The sequence below is a fragment of the Lagopus leucura genome, unplaced genomic scaffold, assembly GCF_019238085.1.
Source record: "Lagopus leucura isolate 7727_CA_CO unplaced genomic scaffold, USGS_WTPT01 Super-Scaffold_100009, whole genome shotgun sequence".
In the NCBI taxonomy this organism is placed as follows: Eukaryota; Metazoa; Chordata; class Aves; order Galliformes; family Phasianidae; genus Lagopus; species Lagopus leucura.
In genome coordinates, this window is record NW_024962266.1 from 8,079,548 (window position 1) to 8,099,975 (window position 20,428).

General features: G+C 43.6%; 1 protein-coding gene across 2 annotated transcripts in view; it reads right to left on the reverse strand.

The window, feature by feature from the left end:
• The window catches only part of DENND1B (DENN domain containing 1B), a 145,089-nt gene extending 129,665 nt beyond the window's left edge, over positions 1-15,424 (reverse strand). For both annotated transcript variants that reach the window (XM_042873578.1, XM_042873577.1), the window contains exons 1-2: positions 15,354-15,424; positions 13,007-13,071 (exon numbers count right to left, since the gene is read on the reverse strand). In XM_042873578.1, the coding sequence (XP_042729512.1) occupies positions 13,007-13,071; positions 15,354-15,370 (82 nt within the window). In that variant the 5' untranslated portion in view covers positions 15,371-15,424. The remainder of the gene's footprint in view (positions 1-13,006; positions 13,072-15,353) is intronic.
• Positions 15,425-20,428: the final 5,004 nt, after the last annotated feature.

A 20,428-nucleotide genomic window follows, 5' to 3' on the forward strand; every position in this document is an offset into this window, starting at 1 on the left:
CAGGAACACGTGCTGCCAGTCCCAGAGAGCTACTATCAAGAAACACATTGCTATTAGCCACTCAGTGCAAACTCAAAGCACCTATTTCCTGGAAAATGCTATTCAAAGATGTAGCACTGCTTTTCCCCCTTTTCATCTGAAATTTCCCCCTGGACGCATGTTACCAGGGAAGCTTATTGAGTTTTGACTCTCAACAACGGGATAGTGGCTTTCTTTCACAGTATCATTTGAGTTGCAAGGGATCCTTAAAAGACATGTAGTCCAACCCTTCTGCACTGCACAGGGACACCTACAGCTCCATCAAGTGCTCAGAGCCCATCCAACCTGACCTTGGGTGTCTCCAAGGACAGGACATCCACCACATGCTTCAGTGCCTCACAACCCTTACTGTAAATAAACTTTCCTACCTCTTTTTTCCTCTTCTGGGGTCACTGATGCTTGCACCACCACCACTCCATAACACATACATTTTACTTCACTGCAATTTTTTTTTTTTTTTACCCCCACTTTGGCTGAAGATCAACATCAGCAGTGTTCAACAGACATATAAGTTTATGCCTGGCCATCACAATGAGTGTTTTCTTCCTTTCCCCACGGGTGTTGCTAAGCCAAACGAAGACATCAATCTTCCCACATGCAAGGAGGAAGGAAGGACAATAACAGGACACTCAAAAGAAAAAAAAAAAAAAAAAGAAAAAAAAAATCAGAGCCAGCTCTGTAAAAATACTCCAAAGTTGGAAGATTTTGTATCCTATTAATATTTACTCAGGTACCTAACCCTACAAGTTCACAAGGTATTTCATCTATCTCTTATAAAATACTTCTCCATTTATTTAATACCCTCCAAAAGCAATGGTGGTCAATGCCCTGGGTTACACGGTATTCTGTACCACTGTGCCTTGGGGATACATCATCAGCATCCTGGGCACAGGAATCATTTGCTATTGCCCACAGCAAGGACTGCAGTTTATGATACGTAAAGTAGATGTTACCCAAACACCTGCATGTAAAATCAACACCTGTAACTTTTAACAGGGTTGTACATGCAAGCACATTATTGTTTCGCTGCCATGCATTGCATTTGAAAATAATAATTATGACACCTGAGAATTTCAGATTCTATTGTTGAACAAACCACTTTCCCATCGATGTTACATAGTAAACATTACCTTTAGGAGAGCCTAATGAAATTGAAAATATTTATTTCAAATTCATCTCCTGGCTACTGGAGCTGAGAAAAAATCTGAAAACAGAGTCTTCCTCTCAGCCTGAGCACATGCATTTGCTACACTTACATTATCCCACTATGTCTAGTTGATACACTGTAGAGTTAAAAAACCTCCAGAAATCTTGGTGAATAAAAGTGAGCATTATGGGGTAATTAAACTTTAGAACTATTGATTTATGTTTCAAATGTGCTTTCTTCACCTTCTATGATGTATTATGTTGTTGTAATGGATCACTAGCATTCTGCCACAGGATTATTAGTTGAGGATAACACATCACAAATGCTATAATTTCTATTTGATTTTCATACATGACATGACTTCTAATATCCCCGTGAAATAGATTAATCAAATACATACTGCTGGGACTTCAAAAAAGATATATACTGGGGTTTTGAAACATCCATCAAGAAAGGTACTTCCTCACTTCCCCTAACACTTAGCTGCTTCCTCATCTATCTCAGGCCAGGCTGTCTGTATCTGCTCCATGACTCATGTTGTGTTCTGACCCGCTGACACAGAGCGCCTGCAGTAACTGCTGTGCTAAGGAACATACACTCCTCCACATCTCCAAAGCAACATTTACCAAACATAGTTCTAAATATATATATAAACATAATTAAAAAAAGAAAACAAGAAAGAAAATACCCAAGACATACTGGTCTTACTGCATGCAGAGTGTTTCAAAACATCACTCCATTTGCAGCCATTGTCTGTGCTCTTCTGGCACATTTTGTCCTAGCAGGACTTTGTGTCTCACTTGCTGAACAAACGCTTCAAAGTGTGCTGACAACTAAAGCACACTGCTTGTGCTCAGCTGGGTAACTCCTAGGGCTGATGGGCCCGGGAGCAGAAGTAATACCCATCAGCACCACATTGCCCTGTTATATTAAGATACAAGAAGAATGTACAGGATGCACTTCTGCTGGCTTTTAAGGCACAACATGAGCCACTACAATCTAACTCCTACACTGCCCCATTAAGTTCCCACAGCAAACCAGAACACCCATACTAACACCGTGCAGCTCCTGTACACAGACACATTTACTCAGCACAGACCCCACAACCAGATAACCATACAGCCACAAGACCTCTCCAGGCCACACTTTTCTGAAGTGACTGCAGACACGGGCTAACTGTGATCCTGAACACTGACTCCCTGCAGCTGAACAACAGGAGGTCTTAAACGTGAGACAGTACATGAAGTGCATCCTCTATTAAACTGAAAAGCCAGCAGGGCTGCTGGGTAACACTGCTGAAGAGAGCACTCATCACAAAACATCTCCATCAGGTTGCAGGATAGCACACAGAGCATTTTGCAGCACACAGGAAAGCAGTGCCAGTCCAAGCTGGGCACAGCAGCCTGCAAGCAGCTCTATTTGAGCATAGCTGTCACCAGAGGGGAGCTGCAGAGCAGTGTCCCATAGCTGGCACCAGCTCACCTCCTGAGCTGGTTCCAGGGGCTATGAAACTCCCAGTAGCTTACCTTTACTATTGTTTTATCTGGTTGAGCTCTTCGTTCTTTCCAATAACAGGAGCTGAAAGCATTTCTGTTTTGCTCATCGTTGAATAAATAATGCAAATTTTCTCCAAGGACTGCAAGGTCTGACAAATATCATAAGACAAAGCTTTTTTTTTTTTGCTGAATCTGCCAGCATCTAGCAACGTCACACAGAATTGTTTATTGCAGAGGAAGATAGTCACCATCACTGCTTGCCAGAGAACTCAAGGTATGCTGAATTCTTTTTTTTTATTTGACAATAGAAAATGCTTTCAGCCAGCAATGTATGTTTTTCAACCAGGCATTTAGAGGCAGTTAACCCAAGCTCCTTTTTCGTGGTTTTTTTTTTTCTTTTTTTTTTTTTTTTTTTTTAATTCGCATTGTGTTTCCATAGCACTGATTTCTATCACAATAATCCAAATGCAAGCAAATACATTATAAATAACTTCCTATAAGATGCAGCATATTGTATCATGATGTGCAATTCTTTTCCAGTAGCTTCCTTACTAGCTACACGTTTTACTTGAGCTAACTTGTCTCCCCAGCTGGTACATCAGCATCATTAAGGCAGCTCTTGCAATGCATTGCAGGGCTCTGACCCCACACAGAAACAGATGTGAGCATGTACCTCCAATACACGAGGCAGGCCCACCGCCAGACTAAAATGGATTTACTCATCAGCAACTGAATACTCAGCAACTTACCAATTTAATTTTATCTGTCCTGGCATACAAGCACTTTCTCATCACAGCTATCTGGGACGCGACAGGACAGCTGAAGTAGCAAACAACTCACCAACTCTGAGGAAAGGAAGTCCCTTTTTGTCAGGCAGTGTCCACAGCAGGAAGAAGCTATCCAGAAGATGAACTCTTCCCTGGACAAAGTCTTTTTCCAGAATGTCCCATATTATATGATGATATCATTAATTGTTTTCAGATCTATAAGTTACCGCATGATAACAATCTGGTATCGTTACACAGGATCTTGTATTTTCATGTTGCACATACAATTTATGTCCAAATGCACCATGCCTTATAATCAGCCCAAATTACAGGGGTCCAACTTCCCGTTCTGTTTCCCCCCAAGGAGATGAGCTTTACTGCATGAACAGAGAACTGGAAGGCTCCAGCTACGCTGTTGAATCCATCTCCTCAAATAATAGACAGAAGTTTAGCAAAGCACAGAGACAGCTCCAGCACTCTGAAGTAAGCACAGGTCCAAAAGCCATCACAGAAACATGCTATGGGAAGCTGGCAGGAGACAGCAGCAGCAACTCAAGCATTTTATTTTGTTTGTAGATCTGGTAATATGCTTATTTTTAACAAACAAACTCAACCACTTCAAATGAATGCTGGGAGATGAAATAACAGCCACTAGATAGCCTGGAAAGCTCAGCAGCTCCTGCTTCCTTAACACATGTGAGCAGCTTCCTGCTCATGCTGTACCAGCTGCTGGGTGCATGTTGCACACAGATTCCATTGGCACAATAAGTCCTCTGTATGACCAGCATCTCAAGTCAGATAAATAAGAATTTCTCGCTCCCTATTAGAATGTAAGCAAAATTAATCACTGTTGCTCTTTCCCCTTCTGAGCTTAAGGAAAAACACAACAGTGAATGGCTACATCTACAGCAAAATACTTCAGCTATGATGATTATCCCTTCATAATGGTTAAAACTTGAAATTAACCTTGCAAGTTAGTGAGACGTATCTGAAGTAAACATAGAAACCCACGTGATCTTTTCAGAAACAATTTTGCACTTTCAGCCAGATTATAATCTGCATCTGAATACCCACCCAAACTTGAAAATAAATTAGACCTGTGTTCAAACTGCAACAAATGTCATTCAAGGGTGTTCTTCAAGTCCCTTTTCTAATTAAGAGTTTCATACTTGGACAGTACCATTCATACGAGGATTGCAAGGTCTGCAGATGAAGACAGCTTGACTGAGGCGCTGCTTTGGCTTCCCTAGCTCAGGAAATCCAACACCACACCTCAAATCTTGTTCAGACCTTTTCCCCTCCTTACCGCTTCTGCTTTTTCCTCTTCCTTTCATATGAAGTTCACCATCGAGTTTTTAAATCTCTTCTCCTAAACTAGAACCATAAGACATAAGAAGCCTTCGCCTACACAATTTGTTTAGTTCCAAATGTAGAACCACAGCTCCAGAACACACAGAAAACATCAAAAGCAGACAGAAGTTACTGCTTAGAGCATTTTATTATTTCCTGTCACTTAGACTCTCCCATTTCTAGTATGTGCCAGTAAATACCATGCTTTTACCTGGATCCTGGAGTTACCACAAGGCCGACTACTATAAAAAAAATAGAGTTTATTTACACACTGATTGCAAAAAAAAAAAAAAAAAAAAAAAAAAAAAGTGCTATGCACAGATTACCTTACTGCTCAGAGTTATTTTAAAGAATAAAACTAGCACTTCCCTGGGACAACTTACTTCGGCTTCAGAGAGTTTCCTTTGTTTGGGGGCTGCTTGTTCTCAAGCTTTCTATTAGCAGTCCATGTAGCAGTTGTCTTCATTGTCCTGATCACGTTTTGCTGAATTTACAAACAGAAGGATCTTTCCCAAGCTATAAGATGAGCATGTACACACTGCATCCCCTACTAGAGTTACAAGTGGGAAAGAAAAAAGAACTAAAAAGAACGTAGCTGTGAATCAAAACACAAACCCCACACCTCAGCTTTGTCAAGTCACTGCTAGAGAGAGGTGGCGTATGGCTTCACAAAAAGCATTACAAACCTTGAAAGCTTAACCAGTTCACAAAGGTTTTTAGAGATTTCAAATCCCCCATAGACAGAAGACAAGCCATTTAACTCCATACAAGGACAGCTATCAGTAGAGCATATCTTCTCAAGAAAAATGACAAACTGGTGCAAACAGGACTGCACAGCGCGTGGGAGGGCAGAGGCACGCTGACATGAGCCCAGAAAAATTTGTGAACTCTTAACACTTGTGAATGCAGGCAATTTGAAAGCCTGCAAACTGCCCCCCAGGCAGCCGTCTGAAGCAGTTAAGTACCAAAATGAAACGAAAAATCGAAATTGAGAAATGCAGAGGAGCTTCAGCTTTTATACTGATGGACTACATCACGTAATATGATTTGCCATTTGGGGCTCATGTTTACTTTCAATACTATATGTCAAATCTACTGCATTGTATACAAAGTTCTTACAGCACATAAGTATCTGTGCCACCACAGCTGGAGGCTGCTAACTCCCCCCACACTGCCTGCAGCCCCAGCCCACCCGCCCGCTCCCAGGGCTCTTCTCCTCAGCAAGGCATACAGGCAAGAGGAGCACATCCTTGACCTGCTGCCGCGCTCACCATTCCTCCACCCACATGTCCATACCTCCACCCACCTCCACATTATGCATACATTCAAGAATCTCTTTAAGTTGGCAAAAAAAATTCTATACGAAATGAAACACGGAACAGCATTGAGCTTCCTCCACGTTTTTGCTACTGTGAGAAGCACAAGGTTAGAGTAACTAGCCCTCCTTTTCTCAGCATCTGAGGAATGAAAGAAAAGGAGAAAAGACATGAAAACACCTATCTTTATCATAGATGCAATACCAAAGTTGATTTAATTGCTTTTGCTCACAATTCTACAACACCCACTCTTCACTAGTGACAGTCCAAGCATACACAAAAACACTGTTCATACTCTGAAGAACCTTCAGAGTAAAAGGAAGAAATTTGAGTCTAACAAATAAACTTGTTTAGACACAAGCTGAGGGCTTTAAATTATACAGAAGATTGCCAGTTGTTAAACTTTTACAGACATTCTATGCACGTACATGAGGGAGCTTGAGCCACACTCAGGCTCACACACTCTGGTTTTGTTAGCACTAACAAAAAAAAAAAAAAAAAAAAAAAGCCCCAACTCCATCATTACACCTGCATTTGCTCTCTAAACAACTGTATCATGCTGAACAATGGACTGAGCAACACTCTGGCCAGTCAACAATCCTGTGGAGAAAGCAGACTAGATGAAGTGCCCTCTTCCAAGCCTCTTGGGCACCACCATTGGAAAATTTCAACAATTTCAGCCATATTTCAGCCATATTTCAAATATTTCAGCCAAAATAAGAAAGCATTACGTGGAAGTGGCACTAACATGAAAATCCAACACGAGGTTACCAGGGTCACTGGGGTGGTTACATTTAATGAAATGGCTACGGAGTACAGAAAGAAAGCCTTCAGTTTTCACATCCAAAAGCTGCATTTGGAACTATAATCAGGTAGCCCATGTTGGAAAATGGTGCTGTACAAATTAAGCATCTTTAACCGTCTATCAACATCAAATGAACTCTAATGTGGTATGAAATATTTGAAAGTCCAAGACTACAAATAAATATGAGCCTTATAAGAAAGTTTATACAATTCATAGCAATGCACATTTGCTCTCCATAATCTCTTGAAAAGCAAAACATACTTGAACAATATTAGAGAGCCTAACTTTGGGTAGACCAAAGCAGTGAAGAGGGTAGGCAATGCAGAAAGATTATATTAAAAGTTCTGGCTGCTTTAAAAAAAAAAAAACAAAACTGCAGACTTCTTGATGCATTAAACTGACAGAATTATCTTTCTAATCAGGTCCAAGTGATACTCTGGAAAAAAAAAAAAAAAAATACTGCAAAGGAAAAGAGTTATCTGATCAGAACGTTACACCCACAGGCTTACAGTGTTTGTGGTTAGTAAACACCTCTCTAGAGTGAAGAAAACAGCCACTGAAAACAAAAATTAAAACAGTGCTTGCTCTACCACAGTCCTGCAATCAGTTGTGGAAGGCACTTAATGAAAACCCTACCAAAGTAAGACAGGTTACCTACGAACGGCATTGCCAACCACATTAAACTTATTCTCCGAAGTTGGGACCTTCCTGGAACTACCTGTCATATTAGTGCTTTATAGATAACCACCGAAAACCCCATACAAAGAAATCTGCATCTCTGTTGTAGTTACTGGATTTCATTCAGATAGTTCTTAACTCTAGCAGTATAGAATTAAACCCATTTCCATGTCATTTCCTTGAAAATTAAGTAGTAAGAACAACAACTGAAGAAAAAAGAACATAAAGATCTTGCATCACTAACACTTATCATCATCCTGGTACAGGCAAGGAGTTATTCATGCAATTCACCACTAACTATCAAGGCACCTTCTCCAGAAATCATGCATCTAGCCCTAGAGGTATAGGAGGCACCACAACATTGAAAGAGGAAGTAGAAGTAAAGCAATCAAATTTCAAACCTTGTTCAAACGAGGTTTAACAGAAAACAAACCACTATTTCTAAATGGTTTTCAAGTAATACTTGAACATCTTCAGTCAGGTCTAAAGAGTCTGGACTCAGACTGAGACTGTCAGTGCCTTAATTCCCTGACTCTTAACAGCACATTCTCAGCAGAGCTTTTTCAAGCCTAGAATTCTGTTGCTTTGCATACGTGCTATAATTGAAGAAAATGGTGCCACAAACTGTGCTCTTAACCACATAAACCAAAACCAGTTTGAGTCACTCCTTCTTGGGAAGCCATGGACAAAAATGCAGAAAATTTTCTGTTCAGAGCAGCTGTTGCTTAGAGCCATCTTTCTACTTCTAGGTGCCACTTGCATTGTCTGTTCTGGGCTTCTGCAAGCCAGCTTCAACTAAATCAGTAGAGAGTATAAAATTAGTAGTATTATCAACTCTAAATTTTCTCTTTATATATATTTAACCAAAATAAAATTTCAGTTGTACACATGCACATTCATATGCTTATATATGCATAAAGATACAATATTCAAAATATAACACTGGAATTATTACTCTGGGCACATTCCATATAAAGAACTCTGAAACATCCATTTCCCAGAAGTGATTTACTTCCCACTACGGAAGGACACGTACTAAAAATGTAACAATAAAAGAAAAAAAAGAAGCTGCAGGCTGCTTTGGTTAGCCAATGCCTAAGCTCAGGTGCAGTAAAACACTTCAAAGAGACAGGGCAGTGACAGAATGATCCTGCTTTACGTGCAGCTGCCATACTATCAGGGACCAACAGCCTCACACGTGCCTATGCACTCCAGAGAACTATGAGAGTGCATTACTTCTGATTTTTAGGAAGTACCATTCAGTCCAAAGAGCAAAGATCATGTAAATTCTTTCCCCAGCCTAGAGAGAGCAATGGTAATCTTAAAAGCACTCTAGTTTCTATACCTGCTTCCAAGTGGTCCTTAGGCTCTGTCAGACACAGTTTAACACAGAAGGCCAACTGCTGATGTTAGAACACGCAGATATTTTACCTGTTATTTTGCTTGTTGTTCTCCCAAAGAAAAGCATTAATGAAAACTTGCAGATGCCTGGGAGACCACATTCAACCTTCTGCTGTACAGCACTACCAATACTGCAGGCCAGAGCTGCAGCTGAAGCAGTGGGCTGTTAGAGCAGCTCACCTCCCTGACACACAGCAAAGAACGGGAGCCGAGCTCAGCTCATTCCTGACTTCTCCCTAAGCTGCCTTAAGCATTCCCTAAAGAAGCCAGGCTGCTCAGTTACTATGTTTCAACACGCCCTGAATTGAGGATTACAATTCTGGCCAGGCTGCAGAGGACTAGCAGCTTTGACATGAGCTACAATGTGACTTTCTCAAAGTCTAATTTCCCCCCTTTGGAATACATGCTTCACCATTAAGCTGAAACGCAACTTTGAAGATACTTAGAAGCAGAGTAATATCAAAAGTGAAAATAGAGTAAGCACCACCTCCTGAGCTGGTAAGGGAACCATGTTCTGCTTCGTGCTAGCAGAAAGCATTAAGCTCTCCTAATAAACTTACCTTTTTACTGTAACACAAGCAAAGAACAAAGGTTATAACAACCGCAAAACCCACACTACTAGTTTAGTGGAGCCCTCAGTCACAGGAACACATATTTAAGAAGCCCTCTCTTATCCACAGCTCCACAAATGAGAAAAGCTTAGAACTAGTAAAATCGTTCAAGTCTAGCAATATTATTGCGTTCCCCCACAGCATAAAGAGGCAGAGCAAGAGAGAGCAGCCCCAAAGCATCTTCTGCTCAGCCAACAACATGGTACTGAGAAATATATACTCAACTAAGTAACTCCTACACAGCAGAAAACAGACAACCGACACCAAAATACTAACAAAAAGCCCTAACTAATGCCACAGTAGCACCATTAAGCCTATAGCCAATAGCTACATGCCATATGTGGAGAGATACATTTATATTAACCTACATCCAAGGTCTAAACATCTACACCAAGTAGAAAGTGCTGTAAATCATTAGCGGAGTGATTTAAGATCACATTTCATAGTAAAAATAAACACTGCTACATTTCATGTATGCAAGATCCTTTAGAGCAGGAAGAGCCCTGGGACATTGTCAGATCTGGAAAAATTAGCATTCTTTGAGAGCTCCGCTTTAATTAAGAAGTTACCTAAAATTACTCTTCCAAAGAGCATACTAATTTTAACCAGAAAATTCTTCCCCGTGTCAATTAACACTGGCATACTGCACGCTAATAAAAACATCATCTTATTAACAGCTTCACAGTCAGGAGAGCTACCACCATTTTTATTTGTTAGAATAGTTGTAGGCTGGCAAAGGGAAATTAAAATTCAGGAGAATGCATATTACAGCAAAGCTGGAACAGCAAAGGCTCAAAGATACATAGGTCATGTTAAGGTCTTCCCCTCCACTAAGTCGGCTTCTCCTGCTGCTCGCTCATGTGGAGAGATCATCATTTTATGGCTGTAATATTTCCACGGCAACACTGATGACAGTGATGTCGCAAACTCAGCCCTGACATAGCTCCAGGATCAAGCACAAGAGCAGATGGGATGCGAGGGAGAAAGCCCCTATTTAAACACAAATCTCTTTCATAAGAAATAAAGGCTCGAGCAAAGAAACAGGTGACTGGATCACGTCTTCAAGTATGATATATTCAAAAGATTATCCTAGCATGAAAATCTATTTAAAGGCAAGACCTACAATGCAGGGTAACTGTCAAATTTGTAAGGCCGTCTAATAAACCAGCGCTGAAAGCTCCCTGTTTAGCATGCCCAAGCCTCGTGCTTTGCTTCCGAAGGGGCAGCGCAGACAAAACATTTGTATCCCTTACACTATCCCCTTCAACAGTTAAAACATTAGGATATATTGATTTCATACATTAGTGTGCTTGCACTACCTCATGTAAATGTAACGTCAGGCCTTCACTGGGAAGTTCATTATCTGAACTAGATATAAAGTGAAATAAATTAAGAATTCCACGTGGCTCACCAAGTACATGAGAATGGTAACCAGAACATTCCACCAGCACGGCCTGGTTGGCAAAAAGAAACCACACATAGGTCCTCATCAGAGGACTCTTACAAGAACCCATACAACCTCCAGGCTGCTGAAATCCTACGAACCCCTCTCTGGTCACACAGCACAGACTCAGACGTTGCTGGCATCCCTCCTTGTGCCCCCCGCCCCCCCCCCCCCCCAAGTAACCAGCAGGGCTGAGAGAATGGTGATCAGAGGTGGAGTAAGAGATGAAGCACCCACTCACAACCACAAAGGCAACCCCGAACCAGATCAGCTCACGGCCACATGCAGGCCCAAGCTGTTCCATGAAGGGCAGCCCACAACCAATACACCCTGCTTGCCTGGGCAGGCAGGAGAATCAATCCAACCCAGAGCTCACAAGTAATAGAAGGCAGTTCCACACAGCAGTTGAGGCAGAGAGTTATTGGTTCTCAGGAAAGAAAGGACAAAAGACAAGTAAAAAAAAAAAACTTCAGGATGAGACTGAGCCTGAGTGAGACTCCAAGAAAGGATGTCAGCTAAAGGCACTCTGCAAGAAGCAGCGTTGCTATGGGTACTAGATGGGGACTGTGAAAGTAACCTGTGAACACAGTAACCTGTGAAGGTAAAAAATTACAAAAGGAAGCAAGCAGAAGACGACACGCACCATGATACAAAACACAACACAGGAATGACCCAAGCTAAGGAGGCCAACTTAACTCCCCCAAACCATGGATGTGCCAACAGCAAATCAGTAAGGTGGGCAATAAGCAGAAGGATGTCGCTGACCATAAAAATGTGGAAATAACTGAGGGTTGCAGCAGGACAGAGATGTTATTCCACAACTGAATGAGAACAGTATTATGAGGAAGAGAAAATGAAAGAAAGAGCAGAGAAACTTGAGACAACAATAATAGATAGTATACAATCCAGCAGGTACAGAAAAGCCTGTTGGGACTGCCAGGAAAAGAACTAAACAGCCCCAACTGTTTTGCTTCAACAGAAACATTCTTCATAGACATATTAGGCAGGTATCCTTTACACCACTAATGGAAATGCTGGCTTAAAGGAAGAAGAAAAAAGGAGTAGCTTGATGTTATGTAAGTGCAGTATGCAAGGGCTTCTGTTGGCTTCTAACTCAGTGTAGTGAACTCCGGAAAAAGCATCCATTAGCATAGCAGGATAATAAATACACGGAATTTGAAAGTGTAATTGATTGTACTTACAAACATGATTAAGACACAACTGTCACAGGCTAACAGGACTACAGCATGACCCCAACAAGACTTCTCTCCCTGTGTTTCCAAAAGGCCAACAACCTTGGACGACAACATGAACAGAATTCCCCCAAAGCAAGTTACAGAGGTCACTTCCATTTCAGCACAAGCAAGCTCTTTACAGGAGATGCAAAACACCTCCCTCAGATAAATCCCACAGTACAAGAGCTCTTCACCGCACACCTGCAGAGATGCAAAACCAGTGGCTAACATGAGCACATGTCAGAGCTCACTGCTGCTTACATCACGTATCATGCCAAAGCATCTACCAAATGCAAGCTACAGAAAAGGCTTATTCCTGTTATCCCAGAGAAAACTTACTTCCTAGTACAGCTCTGACTAAATGAACAGCCCACTGACAGGCAGGGGTCAATTTCTCTGATAAAATGAAGTAATAAAATCCACATTTCCTTAATAACTGTACCATTTCCACTTTGAGCCCAAGTTTCGCAAGTTAATCCCTCAGAATAAAAGTGCTTTACTACCAGACAACCAAAAGTGATCGTACAACAATAAAAAGATGACAGCAGTAAGTTAACATATTAGTAGATTAAAAAAATAATAAGGCAACCACAGTCATTTTCTAACACAATCCAAATGCAAAAGCATTTCATAACATTAAATATAACTGGAGACAAAAAACAAATGAGCCTTTTCCATCTCATTTCTATGATATTGGCAAACACAGTACATCATTACCTTCATTTTCAGATGCTTGGCATTTCACCTTCAGTACCAAATCAAAGGTACGTTCTGGATTCTCCCTAGAAAAAGCAAACAATTACTCACATAGCTGTTTCAGGCAACATAAATCATTTTCCACAGCATAGCAATCAGAAAGATCAACAAGGTGGAAAGGTGATACAAGAGGCGCAATGCCAAAGGGACTAATACAATAAGAAGCTGTTACAAGGAAAGGAGAAAGGACAGCTCACCCATCTTTAAAGATTGAGCGCCACAAAGGAAAACTCCACAAGAGAAGGACCTCCAACCAGAGATCCTTCCCCAGAGACAGTCAGCCCTTAAATGAACTCTAAGAGAGGTGCAGCCAGGCTCCACTCCCTCCAGTCACATAGGTGAATTACCTTCACCTGTGCTCCCAGGGCTGACTGGGTCCTTTCCCCAGGTGCTCAGTCAGTAGTTCAGGTAACTCAACAGTTACCATACATACAGCATTACATTTTTTTTCTATTCTATTTGTCCAGGAAACATTAAAATAAATTAAAAGTCAACAAAATTAGAAACCGCATCGGTTCCTCCTTAGAAATAACAAGCTATGCTGCCATGTACAGCCTTAAAAAAAGAAAAAAAAAACAAACATAAGGAAGATAAATACACTGATTAGCTTGTCTAATGATAATGCCACTGCCTTATACATCAAGACGGTTTTTTGGAGTTTCCATCATACCACACTTAATCCCCCAGCCACCCCTGCAGCAGCCACCCACCCGCACACCAACGCCTTGCAGCAGCACACACCCGACAGTAACAACTGCAGCACTAATCGCTAATTGCAAGGAACACCCAACCTAATCCCAAACCAAGCAGTTATTGGAATAGCTCAAACTGCCGTGACCATACTATCGAGCTCTCTCTCTACCCAGCGCACTGCTATTTATATTAAAAACAAGTGGTATAACCGCACCCATATCAATTAGCTATTTAACCACATTAAAAGCTCACACTTAAGTTCCCTCCATGAGTAATGCCCCACTGAAGTCAGCTAGGGTTGGAGGTAGGTGAAAAAAACAGAATTTGGGCCTAGGTTTCTGGAACTCAAACTGAAGGGTGCAGTGAATTAATACCCTGTTGTTTCTTTAAAGGGAGTTCTGACTGAAAGCCAGGATTAGAGTAGAGGGGAAACCTCAGCTGTCACAAATTAATGGATTCAGGCCACGCTTTTACTGACCTCAGTACCATCATCAACTAGGATACGCAGTCAGAGTCTAACTGAGGTTAGAGAAACATAACCTGCCTATAGACTTGTGTCATTTTTAAAAGCATTTAGTTGAGAAAATCATGCAGACAGATCCTGCACTGAGCTACAGAAACGCAAGCCCAGGATCTCAACACTGTATTCCAGTACTACAGCCAGCTCTTGTCCCTGCAGGTTTGCGGTGGAACTGATGAGGCCTGGCTGTCTGGAAAAGCAGCCACAAGACCCTTCCTTTAGGAGAAGTGACGTTTCCCCACAACGTTACCCAAGCTAAGGTCATTTACCCCTGCCTTGTTTCCAGGCAGCCCCACCACAGCATGCCAGGTGCAGGAGGCAGGGCAGCACCACCACGCAAAGCGCAGCCCGAGGGATGCAGCAGCATCTCATCCACACCAGCTCAGCCTCCCCAGAAAGCCACTGCTAAGTTTACTCTTCACATCCCACTATGCTCAGAAGTGTCAAAAATGTGTTAGAGTAATCTGAGAATTGTCAGACTGCCGTTTCCTTCCCCGCTACTACTCTGTGCCCACTCATTCGTCATCCCCCCGCATCCAGATTGTTGTCAGTTCATGAATACGCGTGTAACATCTCTCAGCTCCCGCTTAGTGAAGGGACGGCTCCAGCGCAGGGAGCGGAGAGGCAGCACGGCGGCCCGTGCCCGTGTCTCGCCCGCCGCACACACCTGCGGCAGCGCAGCGCCGGCACAAAGGCCGGAGCCGCAGAGCGCATCGATCTCGGGCAGCGCGCGGGGCCTTTGTGCCCGTACAGCGGCACGCCGCACCACCACCGTTCCACGGCCGCTCGCGGCGGGCGGCTCCCGAGGGCACGACCCGCCCCCGGCGGCCGCCCGCCCGTCCCGGAGCCGCTTCCCTTCGGCGGCCGCGGCGGGGCGAGCCGGGGGCAGGAGCGGGGCAGCCGCCACTCTACCCTGCTGCCCGCGCCCCCAGCTCCCGGCCCCACCGCCTCCCGCCCTGCTGTCACTCAGCGGCCGCGCCGCGCCCGGCCCCTCGCGCGCAGCCGGGTGGGCTGCCCCGCGCCTCCTCCCCCCCCGCCCGGCGGCCCGCGAGGCCTACCCGCTGCGCCGAGCCCCCCGCCGCCGCCCCCACTCACTTGAACCTGCTGTCCATGGTCACATCGCGGGCCCGGGCGGCCGCTCCGGCGTCCCCCGAGGGAGAAGCCCCGCGCCCGGCGGGGAGGAGACGGCCCTCTCCCTGCGGCCCGGGCCGGCTTAGCACGGAGGGCGGCGGCGCTGCTGCGGCGGGCGGCGGCCCATGGCTGCTCCGCTCCCCCGGCTCGGGCCGCGACTGCACGGAGCGGCGGCACCGCCTCCTCCCCCCGTCTCTCAGTTCCTGTTGCCGCGGCTCCGGCACCCTCTGGGAACCAGGAAGCTCTGCGGCCGCCCGGGGAACCACCGAGGCCGCCGTCGGCCGGACGTGCGGCCGCCTCGGCGCGCGCCCGAGCCCCGTGCCGCCCGGCCCCGCGTGCGGAGCGAGCGTGCGGAACGAGCTCCGCGCGGAGCCGCCGCGCTCCGGAACGCTGCCCCGTGTTCCCTCGCTGCCGGGGCCTTTGCTCCCGTGGGCCGGCGGACGGCAGCGCCCCGAGGGGAGCCCGGGGTCGTGCTCTGCTCCTGCCCGGCTGCCTTCCCTTCCTTTCCCGTCCCTTTGAATTCGCTCCACTCACAGGAAAAATTAATTTCGTCTTGCTAAAGGTCATAAATTTTAATTTAACCCGCGGTAATGTGCTTGGCCTTGCTTTTTACCGAGTTCTAAACGCTCTCCAAAACTGCTGAAGAAGTAATGCAGTGGAAAGAAGTATTGGAGAGAACGCACGGTCCTGTAAACACACATGAAAAGCTTTATACCCCCGGGCGCTCCGGGGAAGTTTGGAAAGGGAGAAAAAAAAATAACATCCTCCTTGAGTGCGTTCCAAGACGCGTTTGCCTGCGATGCTCTGAGAGTCAAACTCCCACCGCCGCCTCTCCCACAGCAGCACAGCAGCCAGCAGCATACCACCCGCAGCCCGACCACAGGCACAGTACTGCTCACTGCACTGCTCCCCAAAAAGCAATCCCTGCACCGGCAGTTGAAAAAAAAAAAAAATAGGGAAAATTCTGGCCAATTCTATATTAAACATATAAAACAGCATTAATGTGTTACTGTGGCTGAAAAAAAAAAAAAAAAAATTAAAATTAAAAAAAATAACCAAAAGCCAGGAAATTACATGCACTGGATTTTCCAAAGCAATATTGTCTTGGCTTCGTTACACTTCCTACACACCTCACAGGATATAGACTAAATAATAAGAAAACATAGAAAATGTGCAGTGAAACCAACTGGAAGTTCCAGCAGAAATCTCAGTGTGGGGATTCCCTTGATTTTCAAGCACTTACTTTCCAGCCTCCATTTTACATTAATTCTTGGCTACCTTTAACAGACAGCATTTGCAACAACTGCTAAAGTACGTGAAGGGGTCCAGGGTTTTGCATCCTTAACAAATCATCACGCATTTCATGTAGCATCTTGTTTTCAGAAAAATCATCACCCCAGCACTGTACAAGAGAGGCCTTGCAGCAAGCAGCTTTGGCACATGGATGTAAAAATCAACTTCTCAGCTAGGACTAGCAGAAGTCTACTAGGACTCTGGACTCTCAGGCAAGGAGATAGGAGGTTGGAGGCTGGGAGCCCCAGGCTGGGACTCACATGCAGATGCACAGGATGGCCACATCCTGCCCAGAGGGAAGTGGGGATGGAGAGGACTCAAATCTTGCTGCACGTGCCTCTTGCCTCCCTTCCACCCTCTGTCTTAGTCCCCGTGCATCCTTCAAAGCTTGCAGAACTCAGAAGTTACTGCTGCCCGAAATAGCCAACAATTTAGCTCAAATGAATTTGGGTCTGGTGATTACTGAAACAGTGAGACATTTTATTCACAGAGTATCTGTTTTGAAGTGTTCCGACTACAGACTGTTTTCCAAGACTTCAGTATTTCAGATAACATTAAATATTTTTAAGGCTGTTTTGAGTTTCCTTCTCTCTCCTCCTAAGCTGCTGCTGCTTCCAACAGGAGAGGCTGAAGGCCTGTTGGGCACCTGTGGTGAGGCCCTGCAGCTATAGGATGGGTGTCTGTCTGCACAGATACGATCATCAGACCTCTCAGAACGTATCTTACTTTAATTGGGAAGAAAACAGGTAGGGTTTCTTTTCCGGAGTAAATAGGCTCCTTGACACCGAGAGGAAAATGACTGCACCTTCAGAAGACACCACTCTGCCTCATGCCTTGCCTGCCAGAGCGGTGAGAGTAGGCAAAGTTCACCTGCCAAAGACAGGGCACACGAGACAGACCACTGTGGAGATGAATCTCACGTCTCTCTGAGCCATTATTTCAGACTCCTTGAAAGCTGAAGGAGGCATCTATGCCCAAGTTACACTTGGGTCATGTTTTCAAGACTGTCTTACAGGCACAGCAGCTAGAGAGTTACTTTATTACAATTACTTAATGAAAGACCATGCTTTAGGAGAAGTGCTGCTGTTCAAAACCACCTCTTCCTGCCTTGTTTGAACCCTGGGAAGGGTTGAGGCAGAAGAAGAAACCAAAAGAAAATTTGAATAGCTATGCAGAGAATGTATGACTGCAGTATGCTCTGAAGTTCTGAACATCCCATTTACTTTTCTTTACATTTTTTTTCCTTTCCAAATTAGAACACAAAACCAGCGATATTCGGGCTTTTCAGAGTTAGCATTCTGTCAAGTAACCCAGAAGATACAAAGCATTTTCCTTTATACTTTGTATAACTCTATCTCCTAAGTTCTCCTTAAAAGGTCAGCATAGGGAGTGCTGTAGGAGGACTTGCGGAGGGTGGGGGAGGATGAGTATTGATTTTATAGGTATGAGCAACTAAGCACTGTGATTTAAAGATACAGATTCCTACTCAACCTTAACTGTAGTTACCTAGTAGTGAATACTAATTATTCATGTTCATAGTGCTGTAATGAAGAGGAGTAGCCATAAAGGTCATGGATATATAACTACATATAACCACAATTCAGTTCTTCTATGCCCTCAGAAAAAAAGAGGTGCTGATGTAAATCAATTTGGACCAACAAGACTCAGTTTTCTCCCAAACTAATTAATGCATCTCAATAAGAAAGAGCTTGCCTGAAAAACAGACAAAAACCCGATTCATCTGCATCAGATAAGGAAAGGATGGAAATGAGTCAGGGTCGCTCCCACTCAAGGATCAACATACTCAAACTTGAAGTATTTTAGTTTACGACCAAATTCAATATGGAAACAACAGGAGATATAGTTGAAAAGCACCAAACAAAATTCAAAAACAAGCATCCACATCCTCTCTAATATGGAGCACTCTGCCATTCTCTGTCAAATCAAAACCACATGCCTTTGGGTCTATAAAAGTTGTGTAGAGTGCTGTTTGGATCTCAAAAAGGGATATGAGAAACAGACAAGGAATGGCCACACATTGTGCCACTTGGGAATGGAGCAAGTGAGAAGAGCTACGTGAGAACCCCACCACTTTTTTAAAGCTGAAATCATTACATACACAGATTTGGTGATTTTATCTTGGCAGGGTAAAGAGAACAGAGAGAAGGGAAGAGATCACAGCCTGAGGAAACAAGCTCTCTGTTAGACATTTAGCATGGGATGAATTTAATCCTCCCAACATGAACTGCAAGCAAGTGTGCTTCATGGGAGGAGCTTGTAGGGAATGCAGGGAACAGGATTTTCCCTACAAACTATGGCAGTCCTGTGAAATGGCAGGGAGAGGGGTAAGGATCACTGCCTGAATCCAGCTCTGTCAGGTCAGATTTGCCATCCCTAATGGCTTCATGATTTATTTTTTTTTTCCCCTCTATCCTGTTCTGAGTTAAAAGAGAGCTCCCATCATCTCTTATCACCTCCCTAAGCCAGAACACGTGTTTCATTACTCAAGAGATCTGAAGTATTACAGAAGTCTTCCTTGGTTAGGTACACTTCATTCAATAGTAAAACATTACTACTGAGAAAAAAAAAGAAAGAAAAAAAAAAAAAAAAGCCTTCCTCTTAAGTGCTGCTGAAACCAATAAAGGGATTTCTTGCACAACGCTGTTAGCAGAGCTTGTGAAAAAAAAATGTCCCCCCTGAGAACATCAACAAGTTTGTCAAAAGTGGCAAAACAGAAAAGATAACATTTCCCATTGTATGGTTATACCAAAACTTTTCCTGGCACGAATTTGTATGATGAACAACATGCATCTTGCACCAAGAATTCTTCATTTGCCACAGAGCCTGCCTATGCAGGGATCTCTTTTAATCTTCGTGCCGTCACAAAGATTAACTCGTTTTAATGCTATCTCATCTGCTACCAGTACATTTCCTAATGATGTCATGATCTCATCAGATCTCACAGACTTGGAAAGCATCTTTTAGAGCAGAGTACTAAAATCACATAGAGAATGCTTTTCATTTAACGAGATTAGATGTTATTTTCTCACCCCTTTGTCTGAATCTTGTTGCATACCCATCCCAAATTGTACATGCAGAGACAACGTGATCTCCTCATGCAAAATCCTCTAAACCCGCAAATTCACAAACTGATTAGAATTCTTAGCCATAACACTAGTAGGAGACAATAGTTAAGAGACAATATTGTACTGAAGACAAATTTTAAAAAATCTACATCAAGTCATTTCATAATACAGTTTCTTTAAAGGCAGGGATGCCAAAACCCAGTATTTGATAGTGACCCCTAGCAATGCTACGTGCAAAGCCTGTCTGCTCAAACACAGCTGCTCAGGTAAACAGTCATTAATTAATCAGTGAGCACCCAGGGAGAGATCACTACTTAGATAGGAATAATGACTCCCTGCTTTGTAATCAATATGCCCTAACACAGAGCCCAAGAAAGCAAATCTTCTTAATCAGGCCAACTGATCTAACTGTCAAACTCGCCATATTGCATTAGCAGGCCAGTTTAAAATGAGTGCTTTCACTATGACTAGTTACAGACAAAATCACTGCTTAGCAGCAGTCTGACCTCTATGCATTTTCTGCGTGTCGATATCATTTCCTACGATTCTGAAATCATAAGCTCGTACTTAAATTGTAATTAACAAAACTTCATATTGTAAGTTTAACAGAGAGGCTGAGGAAATTTGTATCAATGTACACTCAGACCTGAGTTTGAAGAG